Source organism: Vipera berus (assembly GCF_964194415.1).
Source record: "Vipera berus genome assembly, chromosome: W".
Classification (NCBI taxonomy): Eukaryota; Metazoa; Chordata; class Lepidosauria; order Squamata; family Viperidae; genus Vipera; species Vipera berus.
Window position 1 is genome coordinate 73040357 of NC_138210.1, and position 27983 is coordinate 73068339.

The following is a 27983-nucleotide window of genomic DNA, read 5'->3' on the forward strand; positions in this document are numbered from 1 at the left end:
TCTATCTATCTATCTATCTATCTATCTATCTATCTATCTATCTATCTATCTATCTATCTATCCATCTCTCTATTCATCTATCTATCCATATCTATCTATCTCAGCCTTCCATCCTTCCGAGGTAGGTAAAATGAGGACCCAGATTGTTGGGGGCAATTAAGCTGACTTTGTAATAATGCCGCTTGGGGTGTGTGTGAAAGCCCTAATAAGCAGGCATATACATAGAATGAAGGCTACTGCTAAGCTTGTAAGCTGCCCTGAGTCTTCAGAGAAGGGCGGGATATAAATGGAATTAAAATAAAAAATAAATAAAATATCTATCATCTATCTATCTATCTATCTATCTATCTATCTATCTATCTATCTATCTATCTATCTATCTATCTATCTATCATCTATCTATCTATCTATCATCTATCTATCTATCTATCTATCTATCTATCTATCTATCTATCTATCTATCTATCTATCTATCTATCTATCTATCTATCTATCTATCTATCTATCTATCTATCTATCTATCTATCTCCATTTTTCTATATTTCCATTTTTCTATACCTACCTACCATCTCTACTATCTACCTACGTGCATTTTGCCATCCATCCATCCATCCAATCCAATCCAATCCAATCCAATCTGGCTGTCTGGCTGGGGAATTCTGGGAGTTGAAGTCCGCAGGTCTTAAAGGGGCCAAGAGTGGAGAAATTCAGCCTAGTAGAGAATTCACCCCACCGACCCGAAACGCCGCGGCAAATCCAAGGACCGCGCCCGACGGACGCCGAACCCCGGGTCTCAGCAAGCCGCCCCCCCCCCCCACGCCGTGTGCCCTTCCCCCAATTCCTTTCTTTTGCAATCGCGGAGGATCCGAAGCGCTTCTGCCCAAGAAAGCCCCGCGGGTGGGCAGGGGCCGTGGACAGCGCCCGGCCTACCTCGCAAGGCGGTTGTGAGCGCCTGCGTGTGTGCAGGACCGGGAATCGCCCCGCCTGGCCGCCTCGCCCCGTTGCTGCCAATTGGGGAGCCTGCAAAACAGCGCTGCACACAAAGCCGCCGGTGCATTTGCAGCAGGGGAGGCTGGCCGGCTGCACCGGTTGGATGTCGACCTGACGATCCACCCGGCCCCGGCCCCGCCTCCCTGCGCCGGGAAGCCCTGCCCGGTTTTGTTTTTTTTCCCCTCTCCTCCCGCTTCTCTTTCGTTTTCGCTTCGCGCCGAGCTTGTGCCAGCCGCTTCCCGGGTCCGCCGCCTTTGCACACACAAACCCAGACTCGGGTCAGCCGTTCAGACGTGCAAAAAAAACCCCTCCAAACCCCGCTGCTCCCCCACTTCCGATGGCCACCCTGGAGATCTCCCCCGAGTGCGAGGCGCAGGTAAGCGGGGGAGGGGTTGCTGCTTCCCCTGTTGGACTCCCGCCTGGAGGGTGGCTGAGCGGTTTGAAGGGGCTTTCCTTCCAATGGGAACAGTCCAGCACGGATCTTTTGGGGGATGTTTAGGGGAAGAGAAAGCTTCACCTGTTTGACTTCAGCCTGGAGGGTGACTGAGCGGGTCTAAAGGGCCTTTTTGTACCAACGGGAACCGCCCAGCATGGCTCTTTTTTTGGGGGGGGGTGTTTGGGGGGGAAGAGAAAGCTTCACCTGTTGGATTGCTCCCAGCAGCCAGGCAAGGGCCCCTGCTAAAATGGAGAAGGGGGAGCTTGGATTGGGCAAAGAAATCAGAGCAGGATCTGGGGGAGGGGGGGGTCAGGACCTGTTTGAGGAGAGAAAGCTTCACCTGTTGAATTGTTTCAAGCAGCCAGGGAGGGGACTTGCTAAAATGGAGAAGGGGGGGCGGAGAGAAGGGGCAAAGAAACCGGAACAGGAACCCCAGATCAGAGTTCAGGCCCCGGGCTGTTTTGGGGGTAGGCGAGGTGTTTGCATTAGGGTCAGTAGGGAGAAAGCTTCCCCAGTTGGATTGCTGTGGAGCCCCGGGCCTGAAATGGAGGAGGGGAGTAGGCTTGGACCTGTGTGTGTGTGTGTGTGTGTGTGTGAATCAGATCAAGGTCCCCAGTTCAGAAGCAGGCAGGGAGGGGCTATCTTGGCACCCCATCCCGTCCCCTGTCAAAACAGCCGGCTGAGCGAGACGTCCAACAGGTGTAGGGGGAGATCGGGTGTCCCAGCGCCTGGCCAGGCGCCCGGGGTCCTCTTCTGCGCCAGAAAGTTTTCGCTTTCTTTCCCCATCCTTGTTTCTCTTTCTCTTCACCAGGTGAAGTCCTTCAAGGAGCACCTTTGCGTCCAGGTGAGAAATTGGGGGGGGGTTACGGTTTTCCTCCTCTCCACACCCACACAGACACACAAACATACACACACGCACAACACATACAGCCTGAGAAAATCTGTGCCGTGCTGAGTCCACTTGTGGGGTGCATAGTCGCTCTTCAATTCCTCTGCCTTCCGCTTCGTGGCTTCCTCTAATGACGCCCCCCCCCCCACATCCCAGCAAATGTAGAGAACGTACAGAAATAAGGAAATGCAGAAATAAAAGACCAGAAATCAATAACAACAATAATAATACAGCAACGAAACGACAAATAATAGCAGCAATAATAAGACGGTGGAAATGGACTGACTTTACTTTTTAAGGTTGAAAGAAAAAGAAGAAACAGAATATTTTCAAACTTCGGACCCATTTTATCCACGGTTAGAGAAAAGATTTAGGGATTTAGAATTTAATTTGTATTAGCGAACGAGAAACTCAGACAACATGTTTTGTTAAATGATTACTATTGAATTGTCTAAAAAATAATAAAACTTTATATAAAAAAAGAAAGAACACACAGAAATAAAACAGAAATAAGAAGATCAGATGAAAGGGCCAGAAATCAAAATAATAATAATAATAATAATAATAATAATAATAATAATGATGATGATGATGATGATGATGATGCAACAAACTAACAATAAACAGCAACAAAACAATATTAAATTGATATAATTTTTTAAATTGTTTTTAACTTTTGTATTTTTCGTTTTAATCACCCTGTAAACCGCCCTGAGTCCTTCGGGAAAGGGCGGTATATAAATATAATAAAATAAATAAAATAGCAAAGAAACAACAATAATGTAACAACAACAATAAAAATAATATATTTTCTATATATGGCTGACTGTGCGATCAACCAGCCATATTAATATGTAAAGGTGGTTGCAGATGTGGGTTATTGGCACCAAACCTTTTAGTCCCATAAAACATTAAAATTGTAAAACATTTTTGATTTTGTTGAATGTAAAATGTTTCTTATGTCACTGAATGTAAAATGTTTTTAATTTCGTTGAATGTAAAATGATTTTTTATTTCCTTGAATGTAAAACGTTGGTGTTTTTTTTTTATTTCGTTGAATGTAAAATGTTTTCATTTCCACTTGAGGTAAAATGTTTTTCAATTTCATGTCATGGGTAACAAGACCACGTTCGGCGCATCCCCAAAATGGACCCCTGGTTCTTTTTTTTCCTCCTTTTTCCTTTTTTTTCTTCTTTTCCTTTGGCTGTTTGGAATCCACTCAAAACTTTTAACCTTTCCTTTCTTCCTGAGGCTGAAGAACTTGTTTCCAGAAGATTTCCCGAGAAAGTTGTGGAGCTCAGTAATTTTCTGAAGGTGAGGCTGGCCTTCTGGCAGACGTAGCAATGAAAATTAAAAAGATTAAAAAGAATCGTGAATTATCGGGGCGGGGAAAGGATTGAAGACACAATTGTCTGCAAACCCCCCCCCCCCGAAAAACCTCAAAATCTGCAACCGAGCCATGCAGCTAGTCCTCAAGTTATGGCCACCAATGACCCCAAAATTTCTGTCGCTAAGTGAAACATTTGTTAAGTGAGTTTTGCCCCATTTGAGCTCTCTGACCCAGACTGAGAATTTTAACTCGGGTTTTATTTTCAGGGATAATTTAATCTTTTAATTCTCTTTTAACTTTGTATTTTATATTGATGTGATTTTAAAATGCCCTGTAAACTGCCCGTCCTTCGGGAAAGGGCAGTATATAAATCTAATAAAATCTAAAATCTAAATTTTACCCACCTTCCTTGCCACGGTTGTTAAGTGAATCACTGCAATTTTTCAGTTAGTAAACCCGGTTGTTAAGTGAATCCAAAGGGGACCACAGGAGACATAAGTATGAGTTCGTTGCCAAGCGGCTGAGTTTGGATCACGCGACCACTGGAGATGCGGCAACGGCCGTTAAGTGTGAAAAAAACGGTCCTAACTCAGCTTTTGTCAGTGTTGTTGTAACTTTGAACAGTCACTAAATGAAATGGACTATTTCCATTAGGTCTGTCATTCATACGGCCTGTGCGATAAAAGGGCAATATTAAATTAAAATTTCTCAAGCACCAACAAGAAAAGAAACAAATAATGGTAACAAAATATTTTTTTAAAAAAAAAATCAGTTACTGTTTTGGGAAATCTCTTGATTCAGTCGCTAAAATAATTGATAGATTTCATCTGTTTGGTAGGATTGGCCTAAAAATAGATTAAATGGCAATTATTAGCTTTGGAGGATGAACGGGCTAATAATTCCCAATTTTCAAGGTTAAATTCCAACATCTATTGTGGATGGGCTTGTGGACTTCAACTCCCAGAATTCCTCAGCCAGGCTGAGGAAATATGGGAGTTGAAGTCCACAAGTCATAAAAGGGCCAAGTTTGAAGAGCCCTGGTCTGGATCCAAGCCCGCAGTTTCATCAAAATGGCTGACTGAGGAATTCTGGGAGTTGAAGTCCACAACTCATTAAAGGTGCCAAGTTTGAAGACCCCTGGTCTGGATCCAAGCCCGCAGTTTCATCAAAATGGCTGACTGAGGAATTCTGGGAGTTGAAGTCCACAAGTCATAAAAGGGCCAAGTTTGAAGACCCCTGGTATAGACAATGCCCAAGTTACGACTATTCCTATAGTAGCCATTCCAAATTACAGTGATGCTAAAAAAAGTAAGTTACAGCCAGTCCGTTGCAGCATTTCTAGGGTCACATGATCAAAATTTGGGCGCTTGGCAACTTGTGACAGTTGTGGTGTTGTGTGGCGGCGTCACCTTCCCAACCAGCTTCAGACAAAGTCAGTGGGGGAAGCTGAATTCGCTTAACAACTGGGCTTAACGCTTGCTTAACAACAGCAGGAAAAAAAAAAAGGTCATAAAATTGGATGTAGCTCACTTAGCAACTGCGTTGTTTAGCGACGGACGTTCTGCACCCAATTGCGGTGGTAAGTTTGAGGGCTGCCTGTATTACACCTGTCGAGTTGAGTTTTCCTACCTTCCTTGATTGTCTTCTTCCTGAAAGATTCTGAGGGGAAGGAAAAACCAAGCGGGCCCCGAGTTCGAATCCCATCTGCCACCCAATCTCAGATTAAGGGATTGAGCTCGTCAAGCAGGGAGCAAAATATCTCCGCTGTCTCTTTCTAGGCCCCTGAGTTGAACGTGGCGGATCTCATTTCGCTCCGGGCTGAGTTAGATATTCCCGTGCCGGATCCCAAGAAGGACGAGGAACGTCGCAAACAGAAGGAGGTAAGCGGAACCCACAATTATTGCGTTGAAGGTTGTAACTTTCAGGTGGACTTTTTTGGCGCATGAAATCGTGGCTGCTCTTTGCCCGATCCTCTCTCTGGACCACATGCAAATAATCCATTGACTTGAATGGCTTGCAAAGCGGATGTGGGTTACGGTAGTTATTCGTAATCCTGGTTTGTTTGGCTGGTAAATTGGCAAAAATCCTTTGCAGGGTCTGAAAATCCTATTTTGGCAACCTGATTACCATGCAGAGAGGTCTTAGAGCAGAAGAGACTGGTCAACCATTTGTATGAAATGGTCTTGGGTTTCCTGCCTGAGCAGAGGGTTGGACTAGATGACCTCTAAGGTCCCTTCCAGCTCCTATTCTATTCTATTCTATATTTTTTCTATTCTATTCTGCATTTTATTATTCTATTCTATTCTATTCTATTCCTTATTTTTATTCTCTTCTCTTCTATTATTCTATTCTATTCTATTCCATATTTACTCCTATTCTATTCTATTCTATTCTATTCTATTCTATTCTATTCTATTCTATTCTATTCTATTCTATTCTATTCTATTCTATTCTATTCTATTCTATTCCTTATTTTTATTCTATTCTCTTCTATTCTATATTCTGTAATCTCCTATTCTATTCTATTCTATTCTATTCTATTCTATTCTATTCTATTCTATTCTATTCTATTCCATATTTACTCCTATTCTATTCTATTCTATTCTATTCTATTCTATTCTATTCTATTCCTTATTTTTATTCTATTCTATTCTATTCTATTCTATTCTATTCTATTCTATTCTATTCTATTCTATTCTATTCTATTCTATTCCTTATTTTTATTCTATTCTATTCTATTCTATTCTATTCTATTCTATTCTATTCTATTCTATTCTATTCTATTCTATTCCTTATTTTATTATTCTATTCTCTTCTATTCTATATTCTGTAATCTCTATTCTATTCTATTCTATTCTATTCTATTCTATTCTATTCTATTCCTTATTTTTATTCTATTCTATTCTATTCTATTCTATTCTATTCTATTCTATTCTATTCTATTCTATTCTATTCTATTCCTTATTTTTATTCTATTCTATTCTATTCTATTCTATTCTATTCTATTCTATTCTATTCTATTCTATTCTATTCTATTCTATTCTATTCTATTCTATTCTATTCTATTCTATATTTTACTATTCTATTCTATTCTATTCTATTCTATTTTCTGGGCACTTTGAGAGGGGTGGACTTCAACTCCCAGAATTCATAGCTTGCTGGGGAATTCAGGGGGTTGGAGTCCACCCCTCTTAAAGTGGCAAAATCCAGACCTGGAGGACAGATTCTCATCCCAGAAAAGTCTGTTGACTCTAAAAGTTCTGGATCTTTTGTGTCCCTGAACTGATTCTTATCCCTGATCCGCTCTGGAGATCCCTTCAGGGAAGATTGATTGCTCCTTCCCTTCCCCCCCTCCCCCCCTCCCCCCCTGGTTCCCCAAGAGACCCAGTCAAGCTTGCAAAGGGCAAAAAACTCCCTTCTTTTTCCAAACTGGAATTCAACCAGTCGAAGAAAAGAAGTTGATCCTGTTAACGATTCCAGCCCGATTTAATTTCTACCTTCTCCTCTGCCCAGAGGGATAAAGGGAATTTCTTGGCACCGACTTAATGGTTAAGTAACGCTTGGGATTTTTTGATTATTATGATTATTATTATTTTTTATAATCTACCCTGCCCTGTTGGGAAACGGCTGTGGGGTGCCCTACTTCTCCCACACCCTGTTTTTGCCCTGGCAGTTCTTTTGAGCGTGACGAAAGGCGTTTTAAATCTCGAAAGCTCTGGCAGGCCCGTAATTGATTTCCACAGGTCGTCCTCCACTTAACGAGCATAGTCAGGCCCAGTTTTGGGTTGCTAAATGGAAGGTCCCCTTTTAATGTGCAAAATCTCATTTTCATCATGTCACCCTTTCTCCCTCCTCATCTCCTTCCTTCCTCTCTCCCTCCCTCCTCTTTCCTTCTTCTTTCCTTCTTTCTTTCCCTCCCTCCCTCCTTCCTTCTCCCTCCTTCCCTCCCTCCGTTCTTCCTTCCTCCTCCTTTCCTTCCCTCCCTCCCTCCCCCTCTTCCTTCCTTCCTTCCTTCCCTTTCTCCCTCCATTTCCTCCTCCCTTTTCTCCCTCCCTCTATTCTTCCCTCCCTCCCTCCCTCCTTCCTTCCCTCCCTTCCTCCTCCTTTCCTTCCTTCCTTCCTTCCTTCCTTCCTTCCTTCCTTCCTTCCCTTTCTCCCTCCTTTTCCTCCTCCCTTTTCTCCCTCTTTCCTTCCCTCCCTCCCTCCCTCCCTTCCTCCTCCCTCCCTTCCTTCCTTCCTTCCTTCCTTCCTTCCTTTTCTCCCTCCTTTTCCTCCTCCCTTTTCTCCCTCCTTCCTTCCCTCCCTCCCTCCTTCCTTCCCTCCTTCCTTCCCTCCCTCCCTTCCTCCTCCTTCCCTCCCTCCCCCTCTTCCTTCCTTCCTTCCTTCCTTTCTTCCTTCCTCTCTCCTTTTCCTCCTCCCTTTCCTCCCTCCCTCTAATCTTCCCTCCCTCTCTCCCTGCCTTCCTTTCTTTCTCTCTCCCACCCTTCCTCCCTTCTCTCCCTCCCTCCATCCATCCTTCCTTCCCTCCCTCCCTGCAGAAAGAAGAGAAGGAGGACAAAAAAGAAGAGAAGAGTTCTAAGAAGGCGTCGGAGGACGAAGAAAAAGGTACAGAGGAGTTGAGAGGCCTTTATAGGGAAAGTCAGAGAATCCACGGTATTCCCAAGCCGAGCCTCGCGCGGAAGCCCTTGACAAGGTCAAAAAAGTTACGATGGGGCTCACGACTGAAGCTCTGTCCCTTTTTGATGTGTATTAAAAAGGGGCGGGTCTTCTGGAAGAGTGTTTTTCAAGCTGGGCCCCTTTAAGATGGATGGACTTCAGCTCCCAGCTGGCTGCGGAATTCTGGGAGTTGAAGTCCAGCCGTCTTAAAGGGGCCAAGCTTGAAAAACTGCTGCTCTAGACCAGGGGTCCTCAAACCTGGCCCTTTTATGACTTGTGGACTTCAACTCCCAGAATTCCTCAGCCAGGCACGCTGGCTCAGGAATTCTGGGAGTTGAAGTCCACAAGTCATAAAAGGGCCAAGTTTGAAGACCCCTGCTCTAGACGTTTTAATTTTTTTTTATTTATTTTTTTAACTAACACAATCCCATGAGAAGACGGGATCAAGACGGGAGCTGAGCAGACCAGCTTCCTGGGTGAGCAGCTGAGTTGAACTGGGTTTAGTGAGGCGGGAAGAGGCCTCTGGCGGAGGGTGTGAAGGCAATTTAGCGTTGCACCATTATTTAAAAAGAAAAAACACCTCCTTGATTAACAAGATCTGCCTGTGCAAAGTTCCTAAGCTGAATCTCTTCTTTTTTTTAGTAGTAGTAGTAGTAGTAGTAGTATTTCTGACCACAAATCCCAGTTTTATTAGCTAGGTGCCAGTCTGAGCAAGTTTACAGGGCGGCCTGAACTTAAAACTGTTCATTTAGTGACCTGAGGAACAAAATTGAGCCTCTTTTTTTTGGTGTTTAAAAAGTCAGTTTTGCCCCATTTTACAACATTCGTTGCCTTGTCTAGGGCAGGGGTCTTCAAACTTGGCCCTTTGGTGACTTGTGGACTTCAACTCCCAGAATGCCTCAGCCAGCGTGAGGGAATTATGACCCTTTAATGACTTGTGGACTTCAACTCCCAGAATTCCTCAGCCAGCATGAGGGAATTATGACCCTTTGATGACTTGTGGACTTCAACTCCCAGAATTCCTCAGCCAGCGTGCCTAGCTGAGGAATTCTGGGAGTTGAAGTCCACAAGTCATCAAAGGGCCAAGTTTGAAGACCCCAACTTGTGGACTTCAACTCCCAGAATTCCTCAGCCAGGCACGCCAGCTGAGGAATTCTGGGACTTGCAAGTCCACAAGTCATCAAAGGGCCAAGTTTGAAGACCCCTGATCTAGGGACTCCTGCCTGAGCAGTGGGTTGGACTAGAAGACCTCCAAGGTCCCTTCCAACCCTGTTATTCTGTTACCATGTTCCGTCCTTCACATGTTTTAGCCTCCAGCTTCCTAGTTTTTCTTTCTTGCTCGATCACTGGAGGTTTTTTAACTGTTTGTCTGAAATGGCGTAGGGTTTCCTGCTTGAGCTGGGGCTGGACTAGAAGACCTCCAGGGTCCCTTCCAACTCCGTTAGTCTATGTTCTAAGTCGAGGACTAGCTGATAACGGAACGCAACAAAACTCTTCTAACCTTTCCATCGGGGAAGTAGTATATTTTCCTCTTCCGTTTTCCACATCGGGTGTAAGGGCAGCCATATTTTTCCCAGCGGCCTTTGCAAACAAAAAACCCAATCCTGGTCTCTGAAGTGGCTCTCCTCCTTTCCCAGCTCCACCGTGTGGTCCGGTTTGCCACAACGACAAGATCACGGCTCTGCTGAACCGGGTCAAACCCGAGATCCAGGGCGCCAAAGAAAAACTGAACGTGGTGAGCAACTGCACGGGATCCCGGCTGGTTGTCTTTGCAGGTTTACAGGAAAGACACTGAGCTGGGATCTGGTCTCTTTTTTCCCCAGATTTCTCTCTGGCTGCAGCTTCTCGTTCCGCGGATTGAAGACGGGAACAATTTTGGGGTTGCGGTGCAGGTGAGTTGCCCTTGTTCCCCCAACCCCCCAGTTCTTTTTTCTTTGAAAATATTCAGATAATTTTCAGAAACTGCCTTCCACCATTACATCAGTATTTCTCAAGCTCAGCAGCTTTAAGATGGGTGGGACTTCAACTCCCAGAATTCCCCAGCCAGCCATGCTGAGGTCCACCCCTATGAAAGCATACTGGCTGAGGAATTCTGGGAGTTGGTCCATCCATCTTTAAGCAGGTTAGCTAGAGAATTCTGGGAGCTGAAGTCCACCCATCTTAAAGCATGGTGGCTGAGGAATTCTGGGAGTTGAAGTCCACCCATCTTAAAGCATGCTGGCTGAGGAATTCTGGGAGTTGAAGTCCAGCCATCGTAAAGCATGCTGGCTGAGGAATTCTGGGACTTGAAGTCCAGCCATCGTAAAGCATGCTGGCTGAGGAATTCTGGGAGTTGAAGTCCACCCATCTTAAAGCATGCTGGCTGAGGAATTCTGGGAGTTGGAAGTCCACCCATCTTAAAGTAGGTTAGCTAGGGAATTCTGGGAGTTGAAATCCACCCATCTTAAAGCTGCTGAGTTTGAGAAACACTGCTTTACCTTATAATTACAATTAAATTATTATTTTTCCTTTCTCTCTCTCCCCTCCCTCCCTCCCTCTCCCCTTCCCTCTCTTTCTCTCTCTCTCTCTGTTCTAGGAAAAAGTATATGAATTGTTGACCTCAGTTCGGACGAAGCTGGAAGGATTTCAAACACACATCTCCAAGTAAGTCATTCAGACGCTGAGGGCAAAGGGAGAGGTTTCCAAGCTGAGCCATGCTGGCTGAAGAATTCTGGGAGTTGAAGTCTGCGACTGATAAAAGAGCCGAGGTTCCCTACCCCTGGACTAGGCTAAAAAAAAGGAAAAAATAATCACCTTAAATCTCTCTGCCACGATTTAAAAGAACAGAACTGTTTGCTGCTGGTGAGCTGAACTTTCAGGCGTGCAAATCTTATTTTAATCGTTTTAATAGTTCAACCTTGGACCTTGCTTTAGTCCTAAATTGCAAGTCACTCCAAAGGAAACCGCCTTCTTCCACTGCACTAATCTCCTTGCCCTGAGATCCAGCGGCGATAAAACGGGAGACACGTCCCAGAGATCGGTCAGATTATGGAACAATCAGATCTGGCCCAACAAGAGAGACCGGTGGAGCGATGAATTCTTGCATCAGAAATCCCAAGGGCACCGAGGCCTCAATCTGCAGCTCGGATCGAATCGTGTCTTCAGCTCTGCAACTGGCAAAAATGCAGATTTTTTAAAAAAAAATATTTAAAAAGTTTTCCTGGCAGGGATGGGAAACACCATCCTCTGGAGGAGGGATAGGCAACTTGGCTTTTATGTCGTGTGGACTTCAACTCCCAAAATTCCTGAGTCAGCATTGCTGGTTCAGGAATTCTGGGTATTGAAGTCCACAAGTCATAAAAGAGCCAAGGTTGCCTAACCCTGCTCTAGAGTCTAGACTAGAATTCTGTCTCCTGGTGATTGGCCCAAAGTCACCCAGCTGGCTTTCATTGCGAAGGCGGGACTAGAACTCACCGTCTCCTGGTGATTGGCCCGAAGTCACCCAGCCGGCTTTCCTGGCTAAGGCAGGACTAGAACTCACTGTCTTCTGGTGATTGGACCAAAGTCACCCAGCCAGCTTTCCTGGCTAAGGCAGGACTAGAACTCACCATCTCTTGGTGATTGGACCAAAGTCACCCAGCCAGCTTTCCTGGCTAAGGCGGGACTAGAACTCACCGTCTCCTGGTGATTGGACCAAAGTCACCCAGCCAGCTTTCCTGGCTAAGGCGGGACTAGAACTCACCGTCTCCTGATGATTGGACCAAAGTCATCCAGCCAGCTTTCCTGGCTAAGGCGGGACTAGAACTCACCGTCTCCTGGTGATTGGACCAAAGTCACCCAGCCGGCTTTCCTGGCTAAGGCAGGACTAGAACTCCCCGTCTCCTGGTGATTGGCCCAAAGTCACCCAGCTGGCTTTCATACCTAAAGCAGGACTAGAACTCCCCGTCTCCTGGTGATTGGCCCAGTCACCTAGCTGGCTTTCATGGCGAAGGCGGGACTAGAACTCACCACCCCCTGGTTTCTAACCCCCACAACAGCCCTGCAAGGTAGGCTGGGCTGACAGGAAGGGACCAGCCCAGAGTCCACCTAGGGAGCTTTTATGGTTGTGGGAAGACTAGAGCCCGAGACTCCACTGACGTCACCCGGCTTTCTCTCACGGTGAAAATGTGCCCTTAATTCCCTGAGATTTAAATTCCCTTTTCTCGTCCACGTCTTAGGTATTATTCTGAACGGGGCGACGCCGTGGCCAAAGCTGCTAAGAGTCCCCACGTGGTATGTCTCCCTCCCTCCCCGTTCGAGCTTTGCCTTCCGTCGCCGAAACTCGAAACAGTGTCATGGCTGAAACGCTGTTTGTTCCTTCTCTCCCCGTCGCTTACAGGGCGACTACCGCCAGCTGGTCCACGAGATCGACGAAGCGGAATATGCCGAAATCCGATTCATGGTCAACGAACTGAGAAACATTTACGTGAGTCCTTTGTGGGGACGTCAATGCTGAGGCCGTTTCACCCAACATTTTTTATTTCCTCCCCCCCCAAAAAAACAACACACTGAACGATGACCTCAATATCCCCCCCCCGAGAGCTGCAGAATTCTGTACAGGGGTTGCCGAAGGCGTGTTTTATTTCCACAATTTTTTTTTCCAAAACTGCCACCTTTCACAGAAATCTCTCCAAAATTGGCCAACTGGGAGCACCAAGGATGGTGCGGAGAGATACGCGTTCCTCTCTTAACCCTCCCCTTGATCCGTCGGCCGAGGAACTTCGGAGAAATTTAGAGAGACAACCGACGGCCGAAAAAGACCCGGTCGTCCCTCAAGTCTGCCCTTTGTTTTTTTTTTTAAATTTGTTCTTGTTTTCTTTTTAATGAATTAATTTATTTCTTATTAATGACTCTAGTCCCTGTTCGTTTAGTGACCATCCAAAGTCACGACGGCACTGAAAAAAAAAAGACCCGTTTTTCACACTTATGGCCAGGGGTCTTCGAACTTGGCCCTTGGATGACTTGTGGGCTGTTGGCTGAGGAATTCTGGGAGTTGAAGTCCACAAGTCATCAAAGGGTCATAGTTCCCTCACGCTGGCTGAGGAATTCTGGGAGGTCCACAAGTCATCAAAGGGCCATAGTTCCCTCACGCTGGCTGAGGAATTCTGGGAGTTGAAGTCCACAAGTCATCAAAGGGTCATAGTTCCCTCACGCTGGCTGAGGAATTCTGGGAGGTCCACAAGTCATCAAAGGGCCATAGTTCCCTCACGCTGGCTGAGGAATTCTGGGAGTTGAAGTCCACAAGTCATCAAAGGGTCACCATTCCCTCACGCTGGCTGAGGAATTCTGGGAGTTGAAGTCCACAAGTCATCCAAGGGCCAAGTTTGAAGACCCCTGCAGCATGCCCAGAGTCACGTGATCAAAATTCGGACGCTTGTCAACTGACTCACATTTGTGACGGTTGCAGCATCCCGAGGTCGCGTGATCCCCTTTTGCGACCTTCTGACAAGCAAAGTCAATGGGGGTAGCCAGATTCGCTTAACGACCGTGTTACTAACTTATCACCTGCAGGGATTCGTTTAGCGACGGCGGCAAGATAGGTTGTAAAAATGGGGCAAAATTCACGTAACTGTCTCGCTTAGCCTCAGAAATGTTGGGCTCCCTTGTGGTCGTAAGTCGAGGACTTACCTGTATTTTTTTAAGGTGCCTGGGCATCTCGAAAATATCTCACTCTCACCCCCACACACCCCGTAAGAGGGGAACCATAACCTGTTCCCCAACTCCCAAGTATTGCTGGGATCATACATCCCCCCACTGACCAGATTGATTACAGATCCAGTTTTTGATTCGTAGTTTAGCTTACAGCACTATGAATTGTCTAATCTGCGAAAAGGGAAAGGTGAGTGCCATGATAGCAGTCCTCCAGTATTTGAGGGTTTGCCACAACGAAGAGGGGGTGGGGGTCAACCTGTTCTCCAAACACCCCCCCCCCCCCCCCCCGTGAAGGCAGGAGAAGAAGCAACGGATGGAAACTGATCAAGGAGAAAAGCAACCTGGAATTAAGGAGAAACTTCCTGGCTGTGAGAACAATTAATCAATGGAACAGCTTGCCACTAGAAGTTGTAGGTGTTCCAACACCTTAGCAGGGGGTTGGACTAGATGACCTCCAAGGTCCCTTCCAACATCATCATCATTATTATTATTATTATTATTATTATTATTATTATTATTTATTTATTTATTTATTTACATTGGAGGTTTTCAAGAAGAGATTGGACAGCCATTTGTCTGAGATGGTATAGCTTCTCCTGCTTGGGTAGGGGACTGGACTAGAACAGGGCTTTTCAACCAGTGGTACGGGTACCACCTGTGGTACATTGGCACCTGGCGGGTGGTACGCGACCCTCCTAGAAAAGTGGTAGCGGGGGAGGGGAATGAGCTGAACCGGTGGCAGCACCGCACAAGCCTGAGCGAGAGACGGCTGGAGCTAGGCGACTGGGGGTACACTCGGGTGTTGCCATATCCTAAAAGTGGTACAGTGGGTGAAAAGGTTGAAAAGCCCTGGACTAGATGACCTCCAAGGTCCCTTCCAACTCCGTTATTCTGTTATGGTGGATACGGGAGAAAAGTAATCTGAAGTCCACACCTTTTAAAATTGCCACGTTGCATTCCATATTTTCTGTTCTGTTCTATTCCGTTCCGTATTTCCTATTCTATTCTATTCTATTCCATTCTTTCTGTTCTCTATTCTAATTTTATTCTATTTTATTCTATTCTATTCCATATTTTGCTCTGTTGTAATTCTATTCCATTCCATTCTTTCTGTTCTCTATTCTTATTTTATTCTATTTTATTCCATTCCATCTTTTCTGTTGTTCTATTGTAATTCTAATTTTATTCTATTCCTTATTTCTATTCTATTCTATTCCATTCCATTCTTTCTGTTCTCTATTCTAATTTTATTCTATTTTATTCTATTCTATTCCATATTTTGTTCTGTTGTAATTCTATTCCAATCCATTCTTTCTGTTCTCTATTCTTACTTTATTCTATTTTATTCCATTCCATCTTTTCTGTTGTTCTATTGTAATTCTAATTCTATTCTATTCCTTATTTCTTTTCTATTATTCTATTCTATTCTATTCTATTTTATTCTATTCTATTCCATTCCATATTTTCTGTGGTTCTATTGTAATTCTAATTCTATTCTATTATCTACTCTATTCTTATTCTGTTCTATTCTCTATTCTACTGTTACTCTTATTCTGTCCTCTCTCTTCCTAGGCTGTGACCTATGACAGCATCCTGAAGAATTTCGACAAGATTAAGAAGCCCCGAGATGAAAACAAAGGGATGATCTACTAAACGGTTCAGCCAGCCATCAGGTCACTTTCCGGACCCTTTTTGCCTTCCCTGATCCACTTGATTCTCTTTAAATAAACAGATCTTTAAAACGAGTGGCGAGAGGAAACGTTTAATTCGGGTCCTAAGCGAAGAATGGCAGTTGGGCTTCCCTCTCTGGAATCCGACGCGTTTTATAAATATAAAACCTTAAACTGCGCCGATGAAATAAAATCTTCTGACGTTCCAGGTAGTCCTTGATTTACGAGAGTTTGTTTAGCGACTGCTCAGTTAACGGGACTGGAAAAAAAAGTGACTTAAAAGACTTAACGACCGCTGCAGCCTCCCAGCGGTCACGCGCTCAAAATTCAGATGGTTCATACTTAACGACGGTCGCTGGGACCCCCTTTTGCAACCTTCTGACAAGCAGAGCCAAGGGGGAATTCACTTAACAAGCGGGTTACTAACCTCCCAGATACAGTGATTCAAGAAAGGTCGTAAAACGGGGCAAAAACTCATTTTAACCAACATCTCGCTTAGCGACCGAAACGTTGGGCACAATTTGTGGTCGTAAGTTTGAGGACTACCTGAATAAAACGGTGAGGGGGTAAAATCCCTCCTTTTTAAAAAAAAAACAATTTTGTTGGCGTTGCTTTTGCAAAGATGGAATAAATTTAAAAAACACAAATTTTGAAGCAAATTCATCCTTTTTCTTCTTCAAGAGAGGTGTCTCATTGTTGGGCGGGAGGAGATAACACAGTCAAGATGGCCGCCCTGCCGTTAAAAAGGGGTGGGGCCTTGATCACATGACCCCCTGGCTTCTATCTGGGCTGATCCGACATCCCGGATGCTCCCAATGAAGCTGGAGGGAACCAGGTTTAATTAAGATCCTTGCAAACCGGCCCGGCTGCTCCTTCAAGCGCTGCCATTGGCTACCGATACCAACTGGGCGATTTCCGTGTTCAGCTGCTGATTGGTCCAGTCTTGTCTGATGTCATCCAGGTGGCTATCGAAGTCGACCAATCGGGAGTACACTTTGGCCTCCAGGAGGGACTTGCAGATGTGGCGAGAGGCTTCCCAGTCGGACCACATGACCCTGAAAACATCAAAAAGCGGTCAAGAAGAGATCGAAGAGCGATTTGTCCTGAACGGGGATAGGATTTCCTGCTTGAGCACGGGGGGGGAGGGGCGGGAGGGGGTTAGGCTAGAGGACCTCCAGGGTCCCTTTCAACTCTGTTCTATATTTCTGAAAAAGGAGACTTGAATGTTAACGGGTGGAGCAGGGGTAATTCCCTCGTTCTGATACATTGCCTCTTGGTTAAGTCGTAACTGACTTTTAACACTCTTTATGAAGCAAAGAAGGGTTCCTGGAATTGGGTATGTCTAGTTTAATGAAGGGAAGGTATATTACCGGGGTCTTCAAACTTGGCCCTTTTTGTTTATTGAAAAGTTTTATAAAAGTTACAATATTATCCCATCCCCAACCCACCCCTAAACCCCCCTCCCCCATTTCCCAAAGCTGATTACAGGGTTACAAATATATAATAATCATAATCTAACTAACATTAATCAACTATGTAAATAGCCAAATACATAATACACTTTAACTCGCCTATAACATAATTACAAACACTCTAAAAATATCCAACTTATAAAAGAAATTTAAATTATAACAATCTAAAATTTACTCATAAGCTAAATGGAACTTTTTGGTCCCATATTTTTTCTGAATATAATCTATCCATCTTCTCCAAACCGAAATGTATCTTTCTTGTGAATGATCCTTCAAGTAAGCAGAAATCTTAGCCATTTCTGCTAAATTTGGCACTTTTAAGCTTCCATTCCTCTATAGTAGGCAGGCAGTCCTTCTTCCAATATTGCCCTACCAATAACCTCGCAGCTGTTATCAAATTCAACATCAAGTTAATTTCTTTAGTATCACAATCTGTAATAACACCCAATAAAAATAATAAGGCCAGGGGTGACATGATGGCCTTTTGCAATATTTGAGGGGCTGCCACAAAAAAGAGGGGCGGGGGTTTCCACCTCTTCTCCAACGCACCTGAAAGAAGAAGAGCCAACGGATGGAAACCAGTCAAGGAGAGAAGCCACCCAGAACTAAGGAGAATTTTCCTGACAGTGAGAACAATTAACTGGTGGAACGACTTGCCACCAGGAGTTGTGAATGCTCCAACACTGCAAGTTTTTAAGTAGAGCTTGGACAACCATTTGTCTGAAATGGTATATAGGGCAGAGGGGTCTTCACACCTGGCCCTTTTATGACTTGTGGACTTCAACTCCCAGAATTCCTTAGGCAGGCACGCTGGCTGAGGAATTCTGGGAGTTGAAGTCCACAAGTCATCAAAGGGCCATAGTTCCCTCACGCTGGCTGAGGAATTCTGGGAGTTGAAGTTCACAGGTCATAAAAGGGCCAGGTTTGAAGACCCCTAGTATAGGGTTTCCTGACAGAGCAGGGGTTCGGGCTAGAAGACCTCCAGGGTCCAATTCTGTTATTCTATCCTATTCTAAACCAGAGTTGGCTGAGCTGACATGGGACTTGCCTGCAAAGGATGTTTGTTACCCATCTTAAGGGCTTGGTTCGTAATACACAATCATTGGAAGCCTATGGAGACCCCAAGGGCTTATAAACTGTGGAGACACGAAATAATAATAATAATAATAATAATAATAATAATAATAATAATAATAATAAGAAGAAGAAGAAGAAGAAGAAGAAGAAGAAGAAGAAGAAGAAGAAGAAGAAGAAGAAGAAGAAGAAGTAGTTGGAAGGGACATTGGAGGTCATCTAGTCCAACCCCCTGCTCAGGCAGGAAACCCTATACCATTTCAGACACATGGCTGTCCAGTCTCTTCTTACAAACTTCCAGTGTTAGAGCATTCACAGCTTCTGGAGGCAGGTTGTTCCACTGGTTAATTGTTCTCACTGTCAGGAAGTTTCTCCTTAGTTCTAGGTTGCTTCTCTCCTTGACTAGTTTCCATCCGTTGCTTCTTGTCCTGCCTTCAGGGGCTTTGGAGAATAGCCTGACTCCCTCTTCTTTGGGGCAGCCCCTGAGATACTGGAACACTGCTATCATGTCACCCCTCACCCTTCTCTTCTAAGATGAGAGGTGAATCTGTAAGGCTGGATAAAGCACAATACCCCTGAATAATCCTTGGGCACGGAATGCCAATCCAGACAGTCCTCAATTTACAAGCATTTGCTTAGTGACTGCAAAAAAAAAAAAGTCTTATGACTCTTTTTCGCACAACTATTGCAGCATGCCCCACGGTCACGTGATCCAAACTCGTCTCCTTGGGCAACTGACTCATATTTATGACAGTCGCAGCGTCCCGTGTTTGTGTGTGTGTGTGTGTGTGTGTGTATGTGTGTGTGTGTATCATGTGATTCCCCTTTTGCGACCTCCTGAGCAAGTGAAGTCAATGGGGGAAGCCGTGAGAAGGCAGGTCGTGAAACGGGACAAAGCCCACTTTAACAGCCCTCTCGCCAAGCGACAGAAATGTTGGGCTCCCCTGCGGTCGTAAGTCGAGGAGTGTGTGAAACGATATGGAAACAAAAGACATTATTTTCCCCACGAACGGCGTTTGGCATCGACAGGTTTTAGCGATCGTTTTATTCCCCTCTTTATCTCAAGCCTTTTAATGTTTTACCCTTGTCGTTTCTTCCTCCTCGTTTGCACTCTCTATTAATGTGGCTTCAAGGAAACCGTATGAGGATCTTTTGTGTGTGTGTGTGTGAGAGAGAGAGAGAGAGTGTGAATACTACTGCAAGATTACTTGTAAGTAAGGGTTGTGTAAGCCATCGGTAGCTGCAACTCACAGGTTCTTGTCTTTAGGAAGCCACTGGCGATCTCTCTGCTCCAAGACGGTGAGGGGAGGAAGCCGAGGGTTTATCGTGAACTTGCGGTTATCCAACTGGGGAAGGAATTAAGGGAGGAAAAAGCAAATCAAGGCCTCTCTTTACTCTAGAGCAGGGATCTTCAAACTGGGCCTTTTTGTGACTTGTGGACTTCAACTCCCAGAATTCCTCAGCCAGGCACGCTGGCTGAGGAATTCTGGGAGCTGAAGTCCACAAGTCATAATAGGGCCAAGTTTGGAGACCCCTGCTCTAGAGCAATCCCGTGGCAGGAGACAGCATGAGCAGAGAAGAGGATGTTTGCAGCTCAAGGCTGGGCTGTGGGTCCTTGGGGATCGCTGAGTTGGGTGGTTTCGTTGCAGAAGTTTCATGACTCAACTAGGGAACATCGTCGGTGCTAGAAGGGAGGGGGGTTTGAGTAAACCTCTAGCACTGATGATGTTCCCTAGTTGGGTCATGAAAAGTCTGCAAGGAAACCACCCAGCTCAGAGAGCACCAAGGACCCCACAGTTCTCCTCCTCCTCCTCTCCATAAACCCCACTCCCTTCTAGCACTGATGACATGACCCAGTTGGGTCATGAAACATCTGCAAGGAAACTACCAAACTCAGAGAGCACCAAGGGCCCCCCCAACCCTCCTCCTCCTCCTCCTCTCCACAAACCCCACTTCCTTCTAGTAACTGATGACGTTCCCTAGCTGGGTCGTAAGATGTCTGCAAGGAAACTGCCAAGCTCAGAGAGCACCAGGACCCCTCAGCTCCTCCTCCTCCTCTTCTTCCTTCACCTCCTCTTCCTCCTCTTCACAACCCCCCTCCCTTCTAGCACTGATGATGTTCCCTAGTTGGGTCATGAAACGTCTGCAAGGAAACCCCCCAGCTCAGAGAGACCACCAGAAAACCCAAAGCCCTTTTCCCTTTCCTCCTCCTCCTCCTCGCACTCCTAGCCCTAATGATATCACCTCATTGGGTCATGAAAAATCTGCAAGAAAACAGCCAAGCTCAGAGAGCATCAAGGACCCCACAGCCCTCCTCCTCCTCCTCCTCCTCCCACCTCCTCTTCCTTCTCCTTGCAAGCCTGACTCCTCCTAGCACTGATGATGTTCCCTAGTTGGGTCATCAAACGTCTGCAAGGAAACCGCCCAGCTCAGAGAGAGTGCCAAGGACCCCACAGTCAGTCCTTCCTTCCTTCCTTCCTTCCTTCCTTCCTTCCTTCCTTCCTTCCTTCCTTCCTTCCTTCCTTCCTTCCTTCCCTTCCCTTCCCTTCCCTTCCCTTCCCTTCCCTTCTAGCACTGATGATATTCCCTAGTTGGGTCATGAAACATCTGCAAGGAAACCGCCCAGCTCAGAGAGAGCGCCAAGGACCCCACAGTCCTTCCTTCCTTCCTTCCTTCCTTCCTTCCTTCCTTCCTTCCTTCCTTCCTTCCTTCCTTCCTTCCTTCCTTTCCTTCCTTCCTTCCCTTCCCTTCCCTTCCCTTCCCTTTCCTCCTAGTACTGATGATGTTCCCTAGTTGGGTCGTCAAACGTCTGCAAGGAAACCACCCAGCTCAGAGAGAGCGCCAAGGACTCGACAGTTCAACCCTGAGCTATAAATATTCTGCGGTGTCCAATCGGAGCCGGTCATGGGGACCAGAGGCTTAATCTTCCAAGCTTTCCGACTTATGCTGGAGCACGTCCTCAGGCCATTTCCCTCTCTCTTATCCCCAGAATGTGTGCACGGGGCCGTTCCTGGCGTGCTATTTATGTGGTGCCTGGAGGACTATATCTTGGATCCCGCTACGTTACCCTGGCACACGTATGTTTCCCTTCATTCGTGCAAATATTGTCTTCTATCGGTGTCCCTAAGATCGGCCCATCCAGACCTTCCCGATCCAGGCAGCGCCTCACCATGATCAGCACCGCCTCGTCACACAGTTCAGCAATCCGCGCTGCAGTCCTTTGTGCCAGGGTGGTAGGGCTGCAGTGGTGGTGGTGGGGGGAGCGGGGGGGGGGAAAGAAGGGAAGGAGTCAGAGAAACTTTGGGAAGGAAAGAGATCTATCCCTTCGCCAACGTTCTTCCTCCTTCTTCAAACTCACCTTTTGTCATCCATCCCAGGGTTTGCCTGGTAATAGCCAGCAAGGAACAAATTGGATTCGGCGCTCCAGGAATCCACCTGCAAAAAGCATAAATGCCCGGGTTGGCAACCTGTTGGATTCAGGAGGAGGGTTAGGATAGCGTTTTTCAACCTTGCCCACGTTAAGAGGGGTGGACTCCCGCTCCCAGAATTCCTCAGCCAGCATGCTTTAAGATGGGTGAACTACAACTCCCAGAGTTCCCCAGCCAGCACTTCAGTTTCCCATTTAATTGTCCAGGCACCCAGCCCACCTTTAATTCACTTATTAATTTAGCTCGTGGCAGCTTATGTTTTCACTTTGCTGAAGTCAAGATATATTACTGGGGTCTTCAAACTTGGCCCTTTGATGACTTGTGGACTTCAACTCCCAGAATTCCTCAGCCAGCATGCCTTAAGATGGGTGAACAACAACTCCCAGAGTTCCCCAGCCAGCACTTCAGTTTCCCATTTAATTGTCCTGTCACCCAGCCCACCTTTAATTCATGTATTAATTTAGCACATGGCAGGTTATGTTTTCACTTTGCTGAAGTCAAGATATATTACCGGGGTCTTCAAACTTGGCCCTTTGATGACTTGTGGACTTCAACTCCCAGGATTCCTCAGCCAGGCATGCTGGCTGAGGAATTCTGGGAGTTGAAGTCCACAAGTCCTAAAAGGACCAAGTTGGAAGAGCCCTGATATATTACATCTACTGCATTCCCGTCATCTACTAAGAAAGTTACCCTATCAAAAAAAGTGACAAAGGTAATCCAGCCATACAAGTAGTCCTTGACGTGGTATCGTAAGAGTCATGACTCATGTTTAACTTGCTCAACTTACATTCATTTAGCGACCGTTCGTAGTTACGATGGCACAGGAAACAAGTGGCTTACGACCGTTTCTCACACATACGACCATTGCACCATTCCCGTGTGCTCACGCGATGAAAGCTCAAGGCACTTATTTTATTTATTATTTATTTATTGATGGGATTTATATCCCGCTATCTCCCGAAGGACTCAGGGCGGCTAACAACAAAACATATAATAAGTACAGAAATCAAGATAAAAATAAAATTGAAATCATCTGTGCAATAAATTAAAATTAAAGAATTAAAAAATAAATTAAAAATTCTAAATATAAATTAATTAAAATGCCTGTCAGTCCAGGTCAGCCTGGTGGAACAGGAGTGTTTTGAGGCCGTGGCGAAAGGATTGGAGGTTTTGGGCCATCCGAAGCTCAGGGGGGAGCTGATTCCATAGGGCTGGCGCTCCCACAGAGAAGGCCCTCCCCCTGGGGGTCGCCAACCGACATTGCCTAGCTGACGGTACCCTGAGGAGGCCTTCTCTGTGTGAGCGTACTGGACGATGGGAATTTGTTCCCGGCAGCAGATGGTCCTGCAAGTATCCCGGACCTAAGCCATGTAGGGCTTTAAAGGTAAGTACCAGCACCTTAAATCTCACCCGGAGGGCAACTGATAGCCAATGCAGCTCACGCAGGAGGGGTGTGATATGGGAGTATCGGGGTGCTCCCATCACAACCCGTGCAGCTGCATTCTGCACCAGCTGAAGCCTCCGGGTGGTCTTCAAGGGCAGCCCCATGTAGAGAGCATTACAGTAATCTATACGGGAGGTAACGAGTGCGTGGGTGACTGTACGTAGGGCATCTCGGTCCAAAAAGGGGCGCAATTGGTATATAAGGCGAATCTTTGCAAATGCCCCCCTAGCCACGACTCCAATATGATCTTCAAAACTGAGTCGTGAATCTAGGAGGACGCCCAGATTGCGTGCTCTATCAATGGGAGGTAACATCTCTCCTCCTATAGTCAGAGATGGAACCTCTTGGACTAAACGAGATGACGGTATGTACAGCCACTCAGTCTTGGCCGGGTTGAGTCGAAGCCTGTTTTCTCCCATCCAAATCTGTACTTGGCCATATTTATGACGGTTGCCTTGTCCCGGGGTCATGCAATCCCCTTCTGCGATCTTACGACCAGCAAAGTCAGTGGGGAATCCAGAACAACTACATTACTAACTTAAGAACTGCACTGATTCTCTTAACAAGGATGGCAAGGAAAGAAAGTCGTAACACGGGGCAAAACGGGCTGGGGAATTCTGGGAGTTGATGTCTGCCGTCTTAAAAGTGGCCCAGGTTAAAAAAAAAAAACCACAGTCCTGACAGTTTGCAAACTGCAAAAGAGATAATTGTGAGACTTGTGGTCCTGTAAATAATTGGCCAGATGTACCCATCCCGTTAAGCCAAGGTTTCTTGAATTTAAAAAAAACAAACTTCTCTTCGCCCCGTGTACGAATTCGGACTTTGCTTTGGCTGCTGAATAAAAAGTAATCCTTGATATGCGATACGGAACTTGAGCCCAAAACTTCTGTTGCTAAGAGTTTAAGTGAATTTTGCCACGTTTTACGGCCCTTCCTTGCCACAGTTGTTCTGTGAATCCCTGCAGTTGTTAAGTTTGTAACACGGTTGTGAAGTGACTCTGGCTTGACTCTGGTTTGTCAGGAGGTCGCAAAAGGGGATCCCTTAATCCCAGGGCTAAGTGATAAATAGCCATCATAAATAGGAGTCACTTGCCAAGCATCTGAATTTTGTTCACATGACTGTGGGGAAGCTGCAATGATTGTTAAGTGTGAAAAACAGTCATAAGTCTCCTATTCTATTCTATTCTATTCTATTCTATTCTATTCTATTCTATTCTATTCTATTCTATTATTCTATTCTATTCTATTCTATTCTATTATTCTATTCTATTCTATTCTATTCTATTTTCTATCTTCTATTCTATTCTATTCTATTCTATTCTATTCTATTCTATTCTATTCTATTCTTCATATTCTATTCTATTCTATTCTATTCTATTCTATTCTATTCTATTCCTTATTCTATTCTATTCTATTCTATTCTATTCTATTCTATTCTATTCTATTCTATTTCTATTCTTTCTATTCTATTCTATTCTATTCTATTCATTCTATTATTCTATTCTATTCTATTCTATTCTATTCTATTCTATTCTATTCTATTATTCTATATTCTATTCTATTCTATTCTATTCTATTCTATTCTATTCTATTCTATTCTATCATTATTCTATTCTATCTATTCTATTCTATTCTATTATTCTATTCTATTCTATTCTATATTCTATTCTATTCTATTCTATTCTATTATTCTATTCTATTCTTCTCTTATTCTATTCTATTCTATTCTATTATTCTATTCTATTCTATTCTATTCTATTCTATTCTATTCTATTCTATTCTATTCTATTCTATTCTATTCTATTATTCTATTCTATTCTATTCTATTCTTTGCAATGCATGGCAGTGAAAGTTGGACCATAAGAAAGGCTGAGCGCCAAAGAATTGAGGCCTTTGAACTCTGGTGCTGGAGAAGACTCCTGCGAGTCCCTTGGACTGCAAGGCGATCAAACCGGTCAGTCCTAGAGGAGATCCACCCTGACTGCTCTTTAGAAGGCCAGATCCTGAAGTGGAAACTCAAATCCTTTGGCCACCTAATGAGAAGGAAGGACTCACTGGAGAAGAGCCTAATGCTGGGAAAGGTGGAGGGCAAGAGAAGAAGGGGACGACAGAGAACGAGATGGCTGGATGGAGTCACCGAAGCAGTAGGCATGAACTTAAAGGGACTCCAGAAGATGGTAGAGGACAGGAAGGCCTGGAGGAACGTTGTCCATGGGGTCGCGAGGGGTCAGACACGACTTCGCAGCTAACAACAAAATTCTATTCTATTCTGTATTTTCCATTCCATTCCACTCCACTCCATTCCATTCTTATTTTCCAGTCTATTCATGTTGAAATGACACACCTGGTTGAGGGCTACCTCCAGCATCACGGTGAGCGACAGGTTGTTGTGGAAAAGGGGGACACAGTCTGTGATGTAGAGGCATTCGGGGGGCCCAGCTGTGGGCCGGCGCTTGTGAGCCAGGAGGAGTCCATTCACCCCCACATGGGGATACCGAGCTGCATGGAGGCACATCTTGACGTACGCCCGAGGCGAGATCTCCACTTCGCCCATCCTGCCGAGCACAGAAGCCTTGCTGGGACGCTGCTTCGGAAGGTTATCCTAACACCCCCAACCCCTGCCCGCCAAAGTCTCCCCCACTCAATGCCCCTATGGCTGGGGATGACAGGAGTTGTAGTTGGCCCCAGCTGGATAGGACCACCTCACCTTAGTTCCTCAGAGGTTCTCTCTTCCTCCTATTCCAAAGGCGCCTTGGATGTCCGAATGGGGAAACCTGGGATGGTAAGGACAACATCCGGTGATATAAAATTAAAATGTTATACAACATATGATACAACAAGTGCAAAATCCAGTCTGAATATCTGGATGACTGTGCAATGAACATAATATATGATTAGTGTTGTGTAGAGTAGAGTAGTGTAGTGTAGTATAGTAAAGGATTAGTACAGTACAGATTAGATTTAGATTTAGATAACCTTTAATGTCATTTTTTTCCTGTGGGCACAACAGCACACGTTAAAAATCAAACTTAGTTGCTTCCTCTCAAAGTGTGCACCTACAATAACACACATTTAAAACATACTATATACAACATATGTACAGACCAGGGGTAGGCAACCTTGGCTCTTTTATGACTTGTGAACTTCAACTCCCAGAATTCCTGAGCCAGCCACGCTGAGGGGAAAGGGAGAGGTTAGCTGAGCCATGCTGGCTCAAGAATTCTGGGAGTTGAAGTCCACGATTCATGAAGGGGCCATAGTTCCCTCATGCTGGCTCAGGAATTCTGGGAGTTGAAGTCCCATGAGTCATAAAAGAGCCACGGTTGCCTACTCTTGGATAGACCTACACCCTTACATATAAGTTAGTTCTCGACTTACAACTCTTTGTTAAGTGACTATTCAAAGTTACAACAGCAGTGAAAAAAATGACTTGTGATTGTTTTTCACTCTTACGACCACTGCAGGCCACAAGATCAAAATTCAGACGCTTGGCAACTGACTCATATTTATGATGGTTGCACTGTCCCGGGATCATATGATCCCCTTTTGCGACCTTCCGACAAGCAAAGTCAGCGGGGGAGGCCAGATTCACTTAACAACCGTGTGACTTGCTCAACAACCGCAGTGATTGCCTTAACAACTGAGCGGTAAAACAGGGGAAAACTCACTTAACAAATGTCTGACTTAACAACAGGGTCTCCATACCTGGCCCTTTGATGGCTTGTGGACTTCAACTCTTAGAATTCCCTGGCTGAGGAACTCTGGGAGTTGAAGTCCACAAGCCATCAAAGGGCCAGGTTTGGAGACCCCTGCTTAACAAACACAAATCTTGGGCTCAATTTTAGTTGTAAGTCGAGGACTACCTGTAGATTATGTAATGATAATATATAATAAATAAAAGGTAAAGGTTCCCCCGCACATGCGTGCTAGTCATTTCCAACTCTAGGGGCCCGTGCTCATCTCCGTTTCAAAGCCGAAGAGCCAGCGCTTGTCCGAGGACGTCTCCGTGGTCACGTGGCCAGCATGACTGGACGCCAAAAGCGCACGGAACGCTGTTACCTTCCCTCCGGAGTGGTCCCTATTTTTCTACTTGCATTTTTACGTGCTTTCGAACTGCTAGGGTGGCAGAAGCTGGGACGAGTAACAGGCGCTCACTCTGTTATGCGGCACTCGGGATTCGACCTGCCAAACTGCCGACCTTCTGATCGACAAGCTCAGCGTCCTAACCCACTGAGCCACCGCGTCCCTTATATAATAAATACAATACACAAATACAATACACTACAATACAATAATATAATGTAATAATATAATAGTAATGTAATATGATATGATAACCAGGGTTGGGTAACTTCCAATGTGAGCCCCAACACTCCACTCCACTCCCCCCACCCCACCCCGGATCTTCACAGACTACAATGCCCATCGCTCACAGCCCACCCGAGGATGATGGGTGCGGTAGTCCCCCGCACACTTAACCCCCCCTCCCCCCGTCCCTGCGCATGTACCTACTGCCGCCACAAGCTCCGCCCTCTGTAAGAATGTTTCACTGGGCGCCTACGGATTGGCCAGCAACGATCCAATCCGAGCACAGCTTTCGCGGCAGCCCTTTTTTTTTTCCAACCGACACGCTTATCGTGTTTTTTTTTTGCTATGCCATGTGACAAACACGAGGCGCCACAACATCATCATTTCCGGTCTTGTATTGACCTCTTCCCTCTCCTTCCTCCTCTCCAAATACAGACAGGAAAACATCCGCTCTATGTCTTCATGGAGAATCTATGATTATCTCACTCGGAATTTCCCATAAAGAGGATCGACCATAGAGGTAAGCTGTCTAGAAGGACTGTATTTACCGGGAGCACTATATCTGTACTGTTGTTTCCACTTCCTTTCAGTCTTCTCTTCGCCGTCCCGGAACCATA

General features: G+C 45.4%; 2 protein-coding genes across 5 annotated transcripts; one reads left to right on the top strand and one right to left on the bottom strand.

Annotated features, from left to right (window-relative positions):
- Positions 1-999: 999 nt before the first annotated feature.
- Positions 1000-16489, top strand: LOC308676184 (proteasome activator complex subunit 1-like). The gene is made up of 11 exons (XM_081341945.1): positions 1000-1366; positions 2238-2270; positions 3567-3629; positions 5424-5525; positions 8184-8250; positions 9939-10036; positions 10125-10193; positions 10877-10944; positions 12498-12552; positions 12659-12745; positions 15544-16489. Exons 1-11 carry the CDS (start codon positions 1328-1330, stop codon positions 15622-15624), a joined length of 762 nt encoding a protein of 253 aa, XP_081198071.1. The 5' UTR covers positions 1000-1327; the 3' UTR covers positions 15625-16489.
- On the bottom strand, positions 15718-27655 carry LOC308676187 (ER membrane protein complex subunit 9-like). 4 transcript variants are annotated; one of them, XM_081341948.1, is made up of 7 exons: positions 27567-27655; positions 25766-25832; positions 25403-25613; positions 21546-21622; positions 21357-21426; positions 19439-19533; positions 15718-16696 (listed from the first exon to the last, which is right to left on the bottom strand). In XM_081341948.1, exons 3-7 carry the CDS (start codon positions 25610-25612, stop codon positions 16516-16518), a joined length of 633 nt encoding a protein of 210 aa, XP_081198074.1. In that variant the 5' UTR covers position 25613; positions 25766-25832; positions 27567-27655; the 3' UTR covers positions 15718-16515. The 4 variants fall into 4 exon arrangements, with proteins under 4 accessions (XP_081198074.1, XP_081198076.1, XP_081198077.1 ...); XM_081341950.1 differs by having other exon boundaries at positions 27571-27586; XM_081341951.1 differs by lacking the exon at positions 27567-27655 and adding an exon at positions 27492-27525.
- Positions 27656-27983: the final 328 nt, after the last annotated feature.

Excerpts from the sequence above, each read along its gene's own strand:
- LOC308676184 (XM_081341945.1), top strand. The coding sequence starts at position 1,328 with ATGGCCACCCTGGAGATCTCCCCCGAGTGCGAGGCGCAG. Across the intron at positions 8,251-9,938 it reads GTCGGAGGACGAAGAAAAAG|CTCCACCGTGTGGTCCGGTT; the intron begins GTACAGAGGAGT and ends CTCCTTTCCCAG. Across the intron at positions 10,194-10,876 it reads ATTTTGGGGTTGCGGTGCAG|GAAAAAGTATATGAATTGTT; the intron begins GTGAGTTGCCCT and ends TCTCTGTTCTAG.
- LOC308676187 (XM_081341948.1), bottom strand. The coding sequence starts at position 25,612 with ATGGGCGAAGTGGAGATCTCGCCTCGGGCGTACGTCAAGATGTGCCTC. Across the intron at positions 21,427-21,545 it reads CCTGGGATGGATGACAAAAG|CCCTACCACCCTGGCACAAA; the intron begins GTGAGTTTGAAG and ends CCACCACTGCAG. Across the intron at positions 16,697-19,438 it reads CTTCCTAAAGACAAGAACCT|GGTCATGTGGTCCGACTGGG; the intron begins GTGAGTTGCAGC and ends TGATGTTTTCAG.